Genomic DNA, 13,863 nt, shown 5'->3' on the forward strand with positions numbered 1-13,863 from the left:
TATGTACAATGTAATGAGAGCCAGTACAAAATATTGTTTATTATGACTGCACTACATTATATTAAAAGCCCCTAATGAAGCTTTTTATGTCTACTATTTACAAATGTAACTTTCTTCTGTTACCTTACATACCTTTGAGGGGGCACCCATTTGCTGAGAGCACAATCTGCTCCGCTATAGCTTTAGTCCTGGAGTAGTGATCGACGTGCTGAAAGCGACAAACGTATCGTTTATCTTGCTTGCTGCTGTAACAAGTGAATTTCCCCGCTGTGGGATAAATAAAGTACAAATACAAATACAAATACAAATTACTTTATTACTCACCATGTCGGGGGGCACACAGGCGACAGAGGCCTCGTCACCGTCCTCAATTGGCTCCCCCGCAAACACTGCATTGATGGTGCTGGTGTACACAAGACGGTGGATGCTCCTTTCTTTGCACACTGAAAGGTACAGAATATATAATTCTCCCCGTGGTAAACAGTAGACTTCATATTTATTGCATGTATTCTTACCATTTATGACATTATGAGTCCCTCCCACGTTGACTGATTCCACCTGCTCTTTCCTCAGCTGCAAACAAAGAAATAGAACTATATGACGACACTATGTTATCCCATGGTGTCATTTCTGGAGTATCTTTCAGAAGTGATTGGGTTGTTGCTAGCCGAGAGCAAAGCAGCAGCTTTAGAAAAATAAAGAAAGGATAGTTAAACCCGCCGAGCTAACTTCACTTGCTGATTTTTTTTTTTTTTTTTTACTTCCAACCGTGAAAGAGGACGGCATTTTTATAACAAGACACGTAATTCAATAAAAAACGCTGACGACACTGCACTTTGTACAGACGTCTTCAAAAAACGTCCAATTTGAGATCTGATTTTTTGCATTTTTTTGGAAGGATGGAATGCGAGATCCACAGGTGGATTGGTGCGGCGTCTGCAGTGATGCGGACTGTCCATCGATCCTTTGTGGTGAAGAGGGAGCTGAGCCAAAAGGCAAAACTCAATTTACCGGTCGATCTATGTTGCTACCCTCACCTATGGTTATGAGCTTTGGGTAGTGACCGAAAAGACGGGATCATGGGTACAAGCAGCCAAAATGAGTTTTCTCCATAGGGTGGCTGGGCTCTTCCTTAGAGATAAGGTGAGAAACACTGTCACCCGTGAACCGCTGCTCCTTCACATTGAGAGGAGCTAGATGAGATGACTCAGGCACCTGGTCAGGACGCCTGCCGGATGTCTCCCTGCGGAGGCCAAGGGGAAGACCCAGGACACATTGGAGAAACTATGTCTCTCAACTGGCCTGGGAATGCCTCAGGAACCGCTGGGAGGACCTGGACAAAGTAGCCGGGAAGAGGAAAGTCTGGGTTTCCCTGCTTTAACTGCTGCCCTCGCGACCCAACATCGGATAAGCGGTAGAAGATGGATGGATGGATGGATGAATGACGTGTGATGTTAATGTCGATGCAGTTCATACAGTAACGATAAACATGAAAAGCAGTTACCTGTTCTGGGCCAGACATGCCGTAAGACGCAGTGTGGAATACACAGTCTACACCATCACACAAGTCAAAGAGAGACGAATAATCCCGAATGTCGCTCTGCAAGAACAAGAGAAGAAGAAAAATGACCTACGGGTGATTTATGCCCACTGAGGTGCACATTCCAGCGTGATTCAGTCAGTATGCTGCAAAAAGACATTATCATAACTACGTTTAAAGCTCCACGGGGCGAGCAGGTGAAACCCGAATCATGTCTCCGACCTCCGTGACCCAGTCAGCAGCTAGCGCTCACGAGGCAGATCACTCACCTGTGTCTCTTTCCAGGCCGCATGCAGACTGAGAAGCTCGCGCTGATGACATCTTGACGCAAGAAAGGACTTACTAGCTCGGGTTGATTTTCACGTGTGCACGTAGCCACGTGCATAAACACAGACAAAGCCACCGTCTTTTGTCATTTGTTCAAGCGGAAAGAAAGAAAGCAAATGAAAAGGAAACCGGTGTTATGTTACTCAGTGTTTGCTAGCTGTGTAAGAATAGTTACAGGACAGGGTCGCTACATGTGAGCTAAATATAGCTTTGTGGTGAGGCCTCATCATCATTTTTCTAGATTCCTTTATTTTTACATTTATTATCCGAACTAATCCATGAAAGGGAGATTTACCACAATGAAAACTTTTGACAATAATCGTTGTCGTTTTGTTGTTTCAAAAAACTCCTACAATTATATGTCAGATACGGCATTATCATGATATCATATATTACATTTTATTCATTACATGTGATTCATTTTTGAATTAATTGGAATTTTTCCAATTTCTTTTTCACTGACTGCTTGTTTCAGCTGCTTCATATTGAGGTGTGATGGGTTTTGTACACCACATGTGGTTATTTGCCCTATGATATTGTATTGTATTGTATTGTATTGTATTGTATTGGGCCGCACGGTGGTCTAGTGGTTAGCACGTTGGCCAATACAGGAACAGCCTGGAGATTTTCTGTGTGGAGTTTGTCTCCCCGTGTGCGCGTAGGTTTTCTCCGGGCACTCCGGCTTCCTCCCACATTCCCAAAAACATGCAGGTGAGGTTAATTGGCGACTCTAAATTGCCCATAGGTATGAATGTGAGTGTGAATGGTTGTTTGTCTATATGTGCCCTGCGATTGGCTGGCGACCAGTCCAGGGTGTACCCCGCCTGTCGCCCGAAGTCAGCTGGGATAGGCTCCAGCATGCCCCCGCGACCCTAATGAGGATAGGTATAGAAAATGGATGGATGGATGGATTGTATTGTATTGTATTGTATTATATTATATTATGTTATAAATTATGTTATGTTATATGATATTATATTATATTATATCATATCAGATGATATTAAATTACATTATTTTTGTATTTTCTTGTATTTTTAAATTCATTTAAACGTTTTCCCCATTTCTACTGTCTCATATCAACAGCAGATATGGTTCCTTGCCTTACAAATGGTCAAATGAACCCAATATACTGAGTGGACATTAAAGTAATATAAATCAATGAGATCCAACATCCAATATTAAAAATGTGCTATTATAAACATAACAATGTTCAGCATTGGTGTTGATCTGCAGTGCACCATACTGAGGGGTGTTATTATTATTATTAGAAAAACTACAATAGTAAAGTATTGTACACGGCTATCATTAGATTGCGCCTGATGAAGCGTCTTTTGAGCCTACCTGATAGAAGACAGCTCCATCAGGGATGTCACTTGGAGGCTTGTTCATGTCCAGAAGGATGACAGACATCCCCTGACTGGCCAGCGCCCTCCCCAGCCTCAAGCCAAAGTATCCCCCACCTCCTGTCACCAGCACCTTCTCAGCAGAGGAGCCACTCTCTCCCACTTTGGAGGCCGCACACTCTGGGCTGCTGCAGGTGGACGCCATGGCTCCACTCACCCGGTGCCGTAGGGCCAGGGGCGCGTGTTTGACCCAAGAGGAGGGGTGGGTGCGAGGGGAAAGGTTGTGAAGAGCTTGGCCGCTGACCTGAAGGCGGCAAAGGGAGACATCGTGGCAGGGTAGCTGCTTCACCTGGCAGAGGGAGCCTCCACTCTCACTCATGTTGGGACCACACAGCTCCATTGACGCCCTGCAGTAGTTAGGAATAGATTATACATTATGCCTACTTTCCCTTTTCATTTGCCTCCAGTATAAACTATTAATAACATCTTCTCATCGGTCACATAAACAATATATTTATGACAAATGTGTATGTCAGTCATTGGACTTAGTGGAAATGAATTACAAGTATCATTGGAAAGCACTCCATTGACTCCCACTGTTATGTAGATGACACACAACTCTACAGTATTTATCAGTGAAACCCAATGAAATGAGTCAGCTGTTCAGACTTCAGGTGTGTCTTAAAGACGTCACGCACTGGATGACCTCAATGTTTTTACTGTAAATTAAGATAAAACTGAAAACATAGTCCTTTGTTGTCTGGAACTCAGAGACAAGGTGGATAATGATATACTGTATCTGCCCTAGATGGTCTTGCACTCACTCACCCCCGACAGCACAGTCGGGAACCTTGACGTCATACTTGATCAGGGTCTTTCCTTTAATTACCAAATACGACACGTGTCGACAAAACATTTAACAAAAATTTGAAATTTGCTGCCACTACCAGCCGCAAAAAAATTTGTGCTTTTGTGACCTCCAGGCTGAGTTATTGTAACGCCCTGTTAATAAGTCGCCCTAAGAAATCTCTAAAGAGGTTTTTTCCAAAACACTGCCGCACAAATCTTAACCAGAACCAGAAGAAGAGATCGTATTTCACCCGTACTAGCCTCATTGCACTGGTTACGTGGAAAATTTTGAATTGAGTTCAAAACTGTCCTTCTTACATATACAGTTGTCCCTCACCACTTCATGGTTCAAATTTCGGCTTCACTCTTAATAAGTAAATTGTCATGGTTGACTATGACCTATTATTAGTAAAAAAAAAATCTGCATGTTTAAGCTAATTTTCCATATTCTTGGCCAAAATTAACCATTTTCAATCATAAAAATGGCTAAATGAACCCAAATATAAATATAAGGCATTCAGAAGACGCATTCAGAGGTGATATGTAGTATTCTACGCTGGTCCCTAGGTGTCAGTGATGTTACGTAGATGAGACATTAGCCACTGCAGGAAGTACACTGTCCAGAATACTCTCCCAATGCAGACGTGTAAGCCTATGTTATGTCTTATTTATGTTAAATATGCCTTATTTCCTGTTATTATGTCTATATGTGCCCTGCGATTGGCATACCCAAGTCAGCATACCGCCGCGACCCAAATAAGGAGAAGCAGCATAGAAAATGGATGGATGGAATCCAACTTTGCAGAAATTCCCTTATCACGGTCAGGTCTGGAACAAATTAACCACGAGTACTTGAAAACGCTAGACGGTCAGGCCCCTGTATATCTTAAAGAGCGTCTAGTGCAGGTGTTCAAAGTCTGGCTCAGGGCTCCGGCTATTTTTACAACGGGCACACTCAATTAAACAACAAAACTTAAAAAAAAACACACACACCAAAAATGGAAAAAAGAGCAGTAATTTTAAGAGAATAAAGACAAATTATTGGGAGAATAAAGGCATAATATTAAGAGAAGAAATAGCAGGTTAAATAGCAGGTTAAAATTAGATTGGGTAAAAGTCATAATATTACAATCAAATCAATACAACCTAAATATTATGACAATAAATACATAATTTACAAAAAGAAGGTACAAGAAGAAAGTTGAGCTATTTGGAAAAGTTAATACAGATAACACAAAGCTGAGATGGAGGCTGTTTTATCTTTAGATGTAAAAAACGCCTTTGAATATCTACATGGGTTGGTTTAGAAAATGTAAAAGTGGCTCCTGCATCCTTTGATTTTTCAGTATGCGGCACCCGTTGGTAAAAGTTTGGACACCCAAGTTCTAGTGGCTTATCAACCCAGTAAAACACTGCAAATTTACACTTACGTGCAAACCCTGGAATTTTTAGAAGCCGAATGGCTGGTACAGCCTTTCAATATCTGTTATGGGACCATCTCCCTGACTCAAACAAGGGGACAGACAGTCTCGCTCAATTTAAAAGTAAACTCAAAACTCACCTTTTTGTAAAGCATATATTTGTGGCTGAGCCATTTCTCCTGATACACAGATTCTCGCTGCCCTTCGGACTAAGATAAAGACAGACCGCTGCCACACAGACCCTGTGTTCTGTTACAGGTTTCTCCCTCTGAGAGAGTTTTTCCTTGCCTCCGTCGCCACATGCTTGCTCATGTGCGTTTCAATTGTTTTGTCCTTTAATTTATGAGGAGTGTGGTCACAGACCTACTCCGAGTGTAAAGTGGCTTGAGATGGCTTTTGATGGGATTTGGTGCTATATAAATAAAACTCAATTAAATATGACATTTTCTCTAAAGGTGTAGTGACCTCATTTAGTTATGTTATTATTGTTGTTAATATTATTATTATTAGTTGTAGTAGTAGTAGTAGCATGACAGAAAATAAAATCAACAGCAATAAAAATAATACATACATTATATATTTGCAATAGATATGTTGCAATACATTATATGAATGAATAAAACAACTTTATATTTGCAAGAGGATAATAATGGGAATAATGCAACATACAATAAAATACAACATCCACACAAATAAGTAGAATAAAAAACAAGCAAGTGTACGGACATCACCATAGAATTTCACATGATTATCATGTGGCCAAGCAGTTTTAAGAAACTATCTTGACTTATAATCCTACAAATCAACTAAAACAATGCAGTTATATGAACAGAAAATGTCCTTACCAGGCTGTCAGGCTGTGCAGTTGTCCCCTCACATCCATACCGGTGCAGGTTACCTCTCAAACAATCCAATCCTCACCTGGATAAGGCCTGCACCTCCCCCTGATCTTCTACTGTAATGCATGGAAGCAACACGCAACCTCTTTCTCGGGCATCGTGTGTTGTTTAACGGGTTAAATTCCTGCAGAAAAAAAAAAGAGACATCACCTTAAGGTGGACCGAAAGGTCAAACTCTTAAATGATGTAACGTCTGCATCTGTGACATGACAGCAGGCCGGCAGAGGTCTTTTCCTGTGCACATTTGTAATCAGAGGCATCATGTTTCATTTAAGAGGCAACACACTGAACAAACCTTCGTTCTTCCTTGTGGTGGGATGGATAGATGGATGGATGGCTGACACTTTACCAATAAACGAAGCTCTTGCACCGTCCATCAGTCTGCAGGGAGATGTCCCGTGAGATGAAGGAGGGTAGTCCAGACACACCTCCTTTCTCTGTAACCTTGTCTGCAGGGGAGCATCTCGATTATTTAGGGCCTGTAGTAGAACATAAAACACACAGTATCTATCACACATGACCAAACAGTACAGGACATACGGGATAATTGTTATTACAACCAGCAGAGAGCGCCAGATGACAGCAATGAACATCAAGCTGCAATACAAGTGCTGAATCAAAAGTTCTTCCTTTTCAAATACTAAAAATCAACAATCTTGTGGTCACATCATTAGAATGGGAAAATATTAGAAAGACTGTTGATGTGGTACAGTGCGACACAAATCATGATAATGTAAAATCAATACTTCTCTCATGTTTATTATGGTAATGTATATCACAGTTTTTTCTGTCTCACACACACACACACACACACACACACACACAGCAATGGTTTAATTAATTTCTTTAATTTATTTATAGGAAGAAGCAAAGCTTATTGAACTCTACTCCCTTCTGTGTTTCACATCAATTACATTTGTTCATTTCTTTATTCCAAATGAACACTTTGCCCATTTTACAATACACAGGAAAATATATATGCCTAGAAAAAAAATACATTATATATTTAAATTATATATATATATTTATTTATTTATTTTGTTGCTTTTTAACGTAAAATAAAAAGTGATACATATTTAATGCTTTGGCTTTAAATACAAACTTTGTGTTATTATTGGTTGTTGGTGTCAACGTTTCAGCTTTAACATTTTTAAAATTGTATTTTGTTTCTGCAGCGATGCAATGACAATTGAGCCACGGGCCGCAGGTGTCTTTTTTTCTCTTATTTTGTCTACTATACTGGGTAATACAGGTGTAAAGGGACAAAAGAGGTGTTATTTCGTGTCTACAGGGCGAGTTGCTGCAGGTTTTCTATGCTGCAACTACAAAAATATCCCGTTTATGAATAAGGAATCCTACTTTGCGAAAATTCACTGGATGCCAGCCGTTAGTAAGAGCAATCAACATGCAGCGTGTATTCATGGAAGATGAGTACAGTGTTAGTGTCATGCATAGCACTGATAGCTGAGGGCATGTGAAGGAGGAGCATTGATGGATAAAGTGCCAAGAAGACCTGTCAAAAAGGCACTCTGCATGCAGCCCACCTGCACGCTCGCTGATGAATGACAGGACCGCAACTCCAGGTGGGAGGAAGGTTTTTGGAAGGAGCACAGACGTCCTTTTTTTCACACCTCCAAACTGTTAGAAAAGAGCACAAAATGCAAAGCGAGAGCATCAAATCACGCATGTGTCTCAGCAACAAGCACCACACATTTGAAATGTGTGTTTTTTTTATTTTACAGCTCATAAGTGGAGAGATTACTCAACAAGTTTTTTTAACAAGCTGTCTGTTTAAGTGCTTGTAATTGAACAAAATTAAAGAATAAGTGTGTCGGGCTGGTGATATTTTAGGTTTTGATGAGTAATTGAAGTGGATTAGTCATTTCATTTCATGGCCATTTTCAGGAAGCAGGCGAGATGGGAGGGTGCAGGCTAATGCACTTGAAGAGAATTGCATGATAAATCAATTAGCTGGAATGTATGTCCAACCTCTGTGGTAGGGAGGACACTACAAGGAAGGAAGGTGAGGGGATGAGGGATGAGTACACTCATCGGACACATCATTAGGTACACTAATGACGTCCTTATATTCACGAGTTTGACAGTGCAAGTGTTTCTCATTGTGGTTGTAGTTTTGCAGTGGTGTCGAAGTGCACCGCATCATTCTATGAGCTGTAACATCGTCAGTCACTAAAGCTGTCTTTTCACATTTTCCAGGGCATTGAGTCAATCGCAACTGGACTTTTCATCCTGTCTTAAAAGACATATGGCCTCTCATCTGAGCAGGCTTCATCAGTTCATGATCAAAGACGAGACAGGATAGCTGTGGTCTAGGACAGCTCTAGTCTGAGACGAGGCTGAGACTAACATACCAGAAGCATCAATCAAAGATGAGATAAAACAGACTGGATTGGTCTACAGACTAGCATTGATGCAGCACAGTTCTACACAAACCATACTAATAAATATAGAGTACAATGAATACCTCTTTGATACCTCCAAACTGAGCATGATGACTGTACTGTATATCAGTTTTTCAAAGTTCAAACCATCACTGTGTGAGATGTCATCAAATTTCGCGAGACTTCAGCTCAGTGAGCATTTAAAGGATTAACCCCACACTTAAACGTTTCTTTTGCTTTTTCTTCAGCTTTGTGCTCTTTATGATGAAGCCTTTTGAAGGCATTGATTAGATTGATTGGACTATAGACTAGCTTAGCCTATCAAAGACTAGATAGGGACTAGGCTGTCCTTTAGACTATAGTGATGAGATTGATTAGCCTATATTAGTCTATAGACTAGATTAGTCTATCTAAGATTAGATAGAACATCTCTAGTCTGGCAGTCTTAGTTTAGTCTCGGACTAGAGCTGTCCTATAGACTATAGTGACAGGATTGATTATCCTACACTCAACAAAAACATAAACGCAACACTTTTGTTTTTGCTCCCATTTTTTATGAGATGAACTCAAAGATCAAAAACGTTTTCCACATCCACAATATCACCATTTCTCTCCAATGTTTATCATATAATATGAATATATTGTTCACAAATCTGTCTAAATCTGTGATGGTGAGCACTTCTGCTTTGCTGAGATAATCCATTCCACCTCACAGGTGTGCCATATCAGGATGCTGATTAGACACCATGATTACTGCACAGGTGAGCCTTAGACTGCCCACAATAAAAGCCCACTCTGAAATGTGCAGTTTTGTTTTATGGGGGGGGGGATCGGAAATCAGTCAGAAAACCAGTCAGTATCTGGTGTGACCACCATCTGCCTCATGCAGTGCAACACATCTCCTTCGCATAGAGTTGATGAGGTTGTCGATTGTGGCCTGTGGAATGTTGGTCCACTCCTCTTCAATGGCTGTGCAAAGTTGCTGGATATTGGCGGGAACTGGTCCACGCTGTCGTATACGCCGATCCAGAGCATCCCAAACTTCCTCAATGGGTGACATGTTCATAACAGACGCCTGCCCATACCACAACCCCACACGTAGGGCGGCGATAGGGCGGTGATGTCATCGTTTTTAATTGTAGCTAGTCCATATGCAAACGGCGAGCCGGAGTTTACAGCTTTTCCCACCCTGGAAGCCGTTTTCAAAAGATACCGTTTCAGGTCACCCAGAACGGTGTTCCCGTGTGGATGAGAGGCTGAAACGATGAAACACTTTGCACCGTTTCGACTTGAAAACGTTTCCGCGTGGCTAGCCCCTGAGTCTTCAAAACTTGAACTGATGAAACCTGCTCGGATGAGAGGCAAAATGTCTTCTAAGACAACCTAAACAGTCTAGTTGCAATTAAATCTATCTATAGTTCATCAAAAGCTTATAAAATATACTTTTAAAGTGTGCCGTGAGAGACAGCAGAGCTGAGAGACAGACGTTTTCTCTTACATATTTGTCATTTCTGCATGCTTTTTGCTGTCATGTTAACTCTTGTCTCTGTCTTTGGTTCACATTTGAGCTCAAGTGAAGCAAACGGTGCCAAGGTTCCAAAACTGATCTTTAAAGTGGTCTCAGTCCATTTGTTTGGTGCACACCAGGGTTCGGATGATCATGTGGACATGTGACCGAACAAACTGCACTAACAGAGTTCCTTTTAACAGACCAAGTGTGAAAGCAACATAAATCACGGAACCAAAAACACCGGAGCACAGCTGCAGTATCTAACGACTATAATCAAGGCAACAACATGTAAAGAGCAAAATAAATTCCATCTCCATTTAATGAGATGTGATCAAGACTGTCTGAACACATCAAGAGTGAGGCGACCTCTGGGTGTCATCGTCTGGAAATGACGGATGTGTCGTGTGGGAAGCGGACAAAAAGTACTCAGACATTCAGGCAATAAAAATGTCAGTCTTTCTATCTCCTCTAAGGGCTCCTGCACGGATGTAGGAGCACACATCTTCAAATCAAAAAAGAAAAAGCCTTTCCAACAAGCTTCTCTCAATGGAGTGAAAAATGCAGCATACGACCGGCTGCACTTCAACACGGGCAGATTGATTGATGTGTCTGTTTTGATCCAGTGACAAAGAAGTCTATCTGTCATGGCTGCCTTCACAGCATGTATCAGTCACCGTGTGTGACAGTATTCTGCAGAAAAGTATAAAAAAAAAAAAACCCCGCACACTCCAGTTTTAAGGATTCAACTGAACTCAAGTAAAATGGATCAAGTTCACAGCGTAGATGAGTGGTTCTCAATTGTTTTCTGTCATGCCCAGAAACAGAAATGTTTTTGCGCCCCCCCCCCCCTTTCAAATTCTATTGAGAAACTGCTAATATCTATTTATTTATCTGCACTGTACAGAATGAACTCGAAACTGAAACCAGCGAAATGCAACAAAATGGAGAGCAGTGAAGCATACAGGTGTATTCGAGAGTCAAATTGCAACAACAAATACACACCTGTTGGCAGGTCTGCACTAATATTGAGCTCAAATTACTTTTACTATTATTAGGGCTGTCAAAAATAGGGCGTTACCTAATATATTTAATTAATTAATTTATTTATTTTTTGCGTAATTAAGCACAGCATCATGGCAAGCCACGGCTCTCAATCATGACGACAGACGGCGGCACAGTGGAGGTCCCCACAGAGTGTCCGACGCTCTTTTATACCTTTATTCTCACCTGAACACATCAACAGCAGTGCAATGCAACACCATATATGTGTCCCCAACTCCAAAGAAACACGTCTCTGGACCAGTCATTGCAACAACACTTCCTCATTGTCACGAGACAGACCGCGAGATGCGTTCACTGACACTCCGAACATCACAAGAACGTGTTTATGCGTGTATGGTTGGTCTAAATCAACAGAAATGCAATGAAAGTCAATAAGTGGATATTCTTATCACTCTCTTTGTAACTCTTAATGCGGAAGTACAATTTGCTGCATTCAAGTGTGCTGGGAAATCACCGAAAATTCACTCAAAATATGTGATTTCACTTAAATCACGTGGTGTCTTTGAACGTCACTCCTCATTGCTCACAGTAGCGCATTTAAAAGTCTGACTCAAATATTCTATTAAAGAAACCAGTGTTAGGTGAATAGATTTTCAGACGTGTGACATGACTTAATTTGATTTCAATTTTAAGTTAATTTGGCGCTGTGAAAACATACAAATACTGTATATATAATCCTGCACTGTCACTTATCTTTCTTTCAATAAAATACAGAGTTTGTGGAGTTTGCATGTTCTCCCTGTGTATGCGTGGGTTTTCTCCGGGTACTCCGGTTTCCTCCCACATTCCAAAAAAACATGCATGTTAGGTTCATTGGCGACTCTAAATTGTCCATAGGTATGAATGTGAGTGTGAATGCTTGTTTTTCTATATGTGCCCTGCGATTGGCTTGCGACCAGTCCCGCCTCTCGCCCGAAGTCAGCTGGGATAGCCTCCAGCATACCCGCGACCCTATTGAGGATAAGCAGCATAGAAGACGGATGGATGGATGGAATGGATGGAATCTCAGCTTCATGTCCCATTATGGGAATGTCAAATTTGAGCCAAAAGGGGACACTGTCCAAACTTGAGCCAAGCGACCAATAAGGAAAATGTCAAAATTTGCTCCAATTGTCCCAAACAGGGAAAATTGCTAAATGAGGGGAAGCTTGAAAACAGGACAATGCCACAAATAAATCCAAATTTGAACTAAATGTTCCAGTGAGGGTATTACACAATATAAAAACATGAAATGAAGATTTATTCACACAAACAAATGATTTTCCAATGGAGGCACTATGGAATAATTATAATGCTAAAAAAACTACAGCTCAGAGTACAAAAGACTTCGCCTTTTTATACAATCTGTTCTCAGCTCTTGTCAGAGTGGTTGAATAAAGATGAAAAAACAAGCTTCATTTCTCAGAAGTCTGCATTATCATGTGTGTGTGTGTCTGTGTGTGTGGTTGTTGGACCGTGCACACACAGACACACAGTGGATGTGCAGGCAGAAGCACAGACGTGTTCTCTCATGTATCCATTCCCAAACGGCTGATCTAAAATAACACAGGAGACCTATCACAAAGACATCCATACCCTGGTGAAAATAAACACTGGAGGCTCAGCAGAAATAAACACACTGGTCAGCGAGATGGTCTGTGGGGCCGTGAGACTGCACTGCCTGGAGCGTCTCCAGCTCCTGGTGCTGAAACAACACAAACACACACACACACACACACACACACACACACACAGTGATGCTATAAGGTTGTCTAGCATTTTTATAATAATTTATAAAACCAATTATGTGTAATTTGTATATATCAATTCAATGTATGGATGTTATTTGCTTTGTATATGTTATTATGTATTTTATACTATTTTTATATGATTATATTAAGATCCATCATTTTCTATGCCGCTTATCCTCATTAGTGTCACAGGGGTATGCTGGAGCCTATCCCAGCTGACTTAAGGCGAGAGGAGGGGTACACCCTGGACTTGTCGCCATCCAATCACAGGGGACATATCGACAAACAATCATTCACGCTATTGTCCTATGGACAATTTAGACTCGCCAATTAACCTAACGTGCATGCTTTTGGAATGTGGGAGTATCCGGAAATTCATGCATGTGTAGTAACACTGAGAAGTGCCTAATGGAAATTCGAATTGACTACACAATGACTATTGTGCTAAATCAAATCAGGGTTAAAGAGTTGATACCAAGTTACTACACTTAGACTGGCTGAGCATTCATTACTGCTGCTCTGTTTTTAAGTAGCATGGTTATGCACATATTGTAGGGCACTTATCTCCGTGTGCTGGTAGTTTGTCTTAGCTAAGCATCAGACAACAGAAAGACAGACATCAGTCTTAGAGGAGGCGTCATCACATCCGCTTTCTGGGCCTCTCACATCCTGACTGGTCGATGCTGGAGGCGGACAAAAAAAACACTTCCCGTCATTTTGGATACATGCTGACGGATGCACTAACTGGTCATCTGCATCGTTGCATTATTGCGGAGA

General features: G+C 41.2%; 1 protein-coding gene across 3 annotated transcripts in view; it reads right to left on the reverse strand.

The window, feature by feature from the left end:
- The window catches only part of sdr42e2 (short chain dehydrogenase/reductase family 42E, member 2), a 30,836-nt gene that overhangs the window by 12,253 nt on the left and 4,720 nt on the right, over positions 1-13,863 (reverse strand). Inside the window, exons 3-11 of one of the 3 annotated variants that reach the window (XM_054759461.1) lie at positions 12,932-13,769; positions 7,927-8,020; positions 6,732-6,861; positions 6,329-6,506; positions 3,212-3,620; positions 1,505-1,600; positions 516-573; positions 325-443; positions 133-208 (exon numbers count right to left, since the gene is read on the reverse strand). In XM_054759461.1, the coding sequence (XP_054615436.1) occupies positions 133-208; positions 325-443; positions 516-573; positions 1,505-1,600; positions 3,212-3,620; positions 6,329-6,366 (796 nt within the window). In that variant the 5' untranslated portion in view covers positions 6,367-6,506; positions 6,732-6,861; positions 7,927-8,020; positions 12,932-13,769. Of the gene's footprint in view, positions 1-132; positions 209-324; positions 444-515; positions 574-1,504; positions 1,601-3,211; positions 3,621-6,328; positions 6,507-6,677; positions 6,862-7,926; positions 8,021-11,521; positions 13,770-13,863 lie in introns of all 3 variants that reach the window. The other 2 variants (XM_054759459.1, XM_054759460.1) reach the window with 2 other exon arrangements.

The sequence above is a fragment of the Dunckerocampus dactyliophorus genome, chromosome 18, assembly GCF_027744805.1.
Source record: "Dunckerocampus dactyliophorus isolate RoL2022-P2 chromosome 18, RoL_Ddac_1.1, whole genome shotgun sequence".
NCBI lineage: Eukaryota > Metazoa > Chordata > Actinopteri > Syngnathiformes > Syngnathidae > Dunckerocampus > Dunckerocampus dactyliophorus.